Genomic DNA, 3840 nt, shown 5'->3' on the forward strand with positions numbered 1-3840 from the left:
TCGGGTGGCTCCAGCCTCCACGCGACAGGGCCTTTGCCCTCGGAGGGCAAACCTGCGAGCGGCTGGAGAAGCTGGCAGGGAGCAGCCGGGGCCGTGCCAGGACATTGCGTTTTGCACACCGGGCAAACGAATGCGCTTTTTGGGATAACAATCCCACGGTGGCGCTGAGCACCCTCCTCTCAGACCAGGCACGCTTTCGGCCCTTTTGAGTGAGTTTCTGAGCCCCTTTGTGCCCTACGCGGCTGCCTGCAGCCTCCCTTTGCAGGCGCCGGCCGTGGAGGTCCTTGCCTTGCGCAGGAGACTGAATTGGACCGAAGCGTGCTTGTCTGTGAAAACCGGCAACTTTATTTCCAGAACTAAGTCACCTTCAGCGTTTGCGGGCACTCGAGGAGCACGGGCAGGACAGAGCAGGCCTTAGACACTGAGGCGGCCGTTGCAGCAGCAGGCGTTGCCCCAGGGGGAAACGGTCGTGGTACACCGCAGCCTGCGCTGCGTGCTCTTCATGCTGCTGCTCAAGCCCTTTTTCCCCTCAGGACCTGCAGGAGCTCCTGCAGCACATTAAAGAATTCCACCAGCTTCTGGCGTGGAAATGGGCAGGGCGTAAACCTGCCCGGTTGCGTTGGTGTTGGCCTCGGCCTCTGAAAGGGGGTTGAGGTGAAGCCTGGCCGTGGCGCTGGAGTAGCCGTTACTGCTGGGCGCAGGCCCATCTGCACCGAGATCCAGTCGTAAAAGTGCTGAGTGGAGGTGTAGACTCCGGGCTGTTTTGCTCTGGCACAGCCTTTCCCCCAGCTCGTCACTCCGACAAGCCAGAAGTAGTCCGCGTTGTTGTCTTTGCAGACGAGAGGACCACCGCTGTCACCCTGCAGCGGAGGATTAAGAGCGGCTTAGGGTGGTGTTGGGTGGCCTCTGCCAGCACTGTGGCTGTCTCCTCCTGTCTCTCAGCACCTGCCGGAGCTGTATGTAGCGCAGAGCACGGCTCTGCTGAGGCGCTGGAGCCTAGAGAAGCTTTTCTAGGAAGGGGCGATGGGCCTGCAAGGCAGGGCTCTCATCTCATCTCTCCCCTCTGATGCTGGGTATGTGGCAGGCGGCTGTTGCAGGACCGGGATGTGCCAAGAGCATTGGCTGGGCTTTCTGGGCAGAGTCGCAGGCCTCCGGGACAAGGGGGGCACTGGGCAGGGACGTGCAGCTGGGGAAGGGGAGGTGAGCGCCAGCCCCAAGAGCGGTGGGAGGGTGACCTGGCAAGCAAAGCGCACGCCAGGGTACGCCTGGGCGGTGGTGCCAGGGCTGCCTGTGCTGCTGGGGCTTGACTTGTAGCGCGCTCCCACCTGGCAGGTGTCGATGCCACCCTGCGCATAGCCGGCACACAAGTTGTGGCTGTGGATGGCCCCTCTATACCACCAGCTGCTGTTGCAGAGGTTGACGTCAATGAGGCGGACCTTGGCCTCCTGCAGGACATCAGTCGAGCCTCCAGCTGTGAGCACAGAAAGGAATTAAGACCCAGCAGCTGGCTGCCAGTTCTCCCCCCCTCTCGGGGTGAACCCCTTCCCTAGGGCTTGGCTTTGCATCCTGAGAGGCATCGTACCGCTGTGTCCCTTCGGTCTTGCTTTGGGTAAAGGGTCAGGCCCGCCTCTCTCTAGGCGTACGTCCCCACAGCCTGACTCCGGCTTTCGCCTCTGCTGCCCGGAAGCCCAAGCCCGGTCTCCCCAGCGTGCCAAGCTTGCCCTCAGGACACGAGTACTTGTTGGGAACTCACATCTTGCAGTCGTGGAACCCCAGCCACTGATGTAGCAGGCTGTCATCTCTGACACTCTCAGCGAGGCGTCAGGCACACAGGCAAGCTGTATGTAGGAGCTGCACTGGACAGGCTGGTCCAATTCCAGCAACGCAATATCGTTCCTCTCCGAGACACTAGTGTAGTGTTCGTGAGCCAGGAGCCGCTTAATATTGCGCACTTGGGCCTCGGGGCCCAGCTGAGTCAACCGAGTGGCCCCGATCACCACGCGCCACATGGTGATGTGCCTGGAAGGCAGATGGAGAGAGAGGTGAGGGGAGCAGAGCCACGTGCTGCAGCAGTCCAGCAGCTCCCTGCCTTCTGCTTGCCCAGGGAGAGCGGGAAGCAGCGCTACGGAGGGTGCGACTGCCCTGGCACGCCTTAGGCTGCAGGAACGTCGAGCTGGAGGCTGCTAGGAAGCAGCGGCACGAGCCCAGCCTTGTCCTGAGCAGTGTCTCAGGAGGGCTCTGCAGTGCCCAGGCACTGGGCGTACGGGCAAGGAAGCGCGATGGGAGTAGCACGTGGTGCTGCGGATGTGGTACCTGCCGGTGGTGTGGGGCTGTCCCCGTTGCCTGGTCCTCCTTACCTAGCCTTGATGAAGCAGTGGGCTGCTGTGAGGACCCACTGTGGGCTGATGAGGGACCCTCCGCATATATGCCCCGTGCCTGTTTTCCCAGGATCCTGGATGCTGACGATCCAGGGCCAGGCCCCTGGCTGGGCGTCTGTGCCGCCCACGACGCGCGACGTGCCGTAGTGAGAAGCCATGGGCCGGAGCCCGCAGGTCCCTCTGTAACCAGAAACTCCTTACTGTCCCGCTGGCTGGCTGGCTGGCTGCTGTTGAGGCTGAATGTCAGCCGCCTTCCCTCCCCACAAGGCGCTGCATGGCCAGCAGGGCCAGGGAACGCCGTGGGGCGTGAGTCCGTCCGCCCCAGTTCCTGTTGTAGCCCTGTAGGTGAGTTGTGCCAGCAGCCTGGGTGCCGGCGAGGAAAGGAGGCTCCCACATAGGGCTCGGGAAGCTGTGGGGCGGTCACAGAGGACAAGCGGGCACCCTCCAGTGAACGCCCTAAGGGGTGCCCCAGCTCCCTCCCCGAGCCTCGGGCCACTTACCCACAGTTGTCCCATGTGCCGTACACAGGCCAGCACACGGCCAGCAGGACCAGGACGGCCAGCAAAGCCATTGCCGACAGCGGCACGTGGCAGCTGCAAGACCGGAGGGCTCGTCGCCACCAGTGCAGCAGGCGACGTAGTGCTCGCAGTGCTCGCGCTGCCTGCGGAGCCCTCGGCCCTGGGGCTGATGTCACAGAGTCGCTGGTTCCGGGCACTGGGCGTGGTGGGCTCTCGGGGAGGCGGGGGGGAGTCATGGCGGGTTCAGAGCAGGAGGGGATGCAGAACCTGGGATCGGACACCCCCGACAGGGCCCCGTGGAATGCTCTGCTTGCAGGGTGAGGGTGTGCAGGCCCCCCCGTGGCAGGCAGCAGCGCCTGGCTCTGAGCACTGCCTGCTAAAACCTAGCAGGAAAAACCCACTGGGGCTCTGTGCCTGCCTAGCCTCCCAAACACCCGAACGCTCTCTCCGCTCTCTGCGCCTCATTTTCACCGGAGGCAGGCGCCAAAGTTCACAATGTCCAAGAACTGCTCCCACACAAAAGGTGCCAGCACTGAAAGCTATTGCTGGGCCTCAGCAGCCCTTGGCAGCCCTTTCACAGCCGCACCAACAGTGGGGCTCTGCGCCTGCCTAGCCTCCCAAAACTCCAAGCGTTCTCTCCCTCTCTGGCTCTCATTTTCACCAGGGACCATGGGTGTGTGCACCGGCTACGAGATTGCTAGGATGAGACCCGTGGGAGCGACCAGCATCCAACTGGAACGGGGTCGCTCTCTTGCTTAGAGCGCAGTGTCTTCCTTGACGCCGAAGAAAGTATTTGCCATTTTGAGATGCATCCCAACAAAACCTCTGAATCTGTACTGGTGTGTACTGGGAACAGATGTGCTGTGGTGAGAACCCTTTGTGAGGGTATATTTCTCGGCAATGTTACTGCAGATATAAGCAATCACTCAAATAGCTGTATCCGT

General features: G+C 62.1%; 1 protein-coding gene across 1 annotated transcript; it reads right to left on the reverse strand.

The window, feature by feature from the left end:
* Window positions 1-348: 348 nt before the first annotated feature.
* LOC142048619 (acrosin-like) lies at window positions 349-3334 on the reverse strand. Its single transcript, XM_075075691.1, has 5 exons — window positions 2879-3334; window positions 2358-2558; window positions 1754-2019; window positions 1326-1471; window positions 349-860 (listed from the first exon to the last, which is right to left on the reverse strand). The coding sequence occupies exons 1-5, from the start codon at window positions 3130-3132 to the stop codon at window positions 513-515; spliced, it is 1215 nt and encodes a 404-aa protein (XP_074931792.1). The 5' UTR covers window positions 3133-3334; the 3' UTR covers window positions 349-512.
* Window positions 3335-3840: the final 506 nt, after the last annotated feature.

Source organism: Phalacrocorax aristotelis, chromosome 26 (genome assembly GCF_949628215.1).
Source record: "Phalacrocorax aristotelis chromosome 26, bGulAri2.1, whole genome shotgun sequence".
NCBI lineage: Eukaryota > Metazoa > Chordata > Aves > Suliformes > Phalacrocoracidae > Phalacrocorax > Phalacrocorax aristotelis.

Coding starts and splice junctions, on each gene's coding strand:
- LOC142048619 (XM_075075691.1), bottom strand. CDS start 3,132: ATGACTCCCCCCCGCCTCCCCGAGAGCCCACCACGCCCAGTGCCCGGA. Junction 2,020..2,357: donor CACTGCTTCATCAAGGCTAG/GTAAGGAGGACC, acceptor TCTGCCTTCCAG/GCACATCACCATGTGGCGCG. Junction 861..1,325: donor GTGGCATCGACACCTGCCAG/GTGGGAGCGCGC, acceptor CCTCCGCTGCAG/GGTGACAGCGGTGGTCCTCT.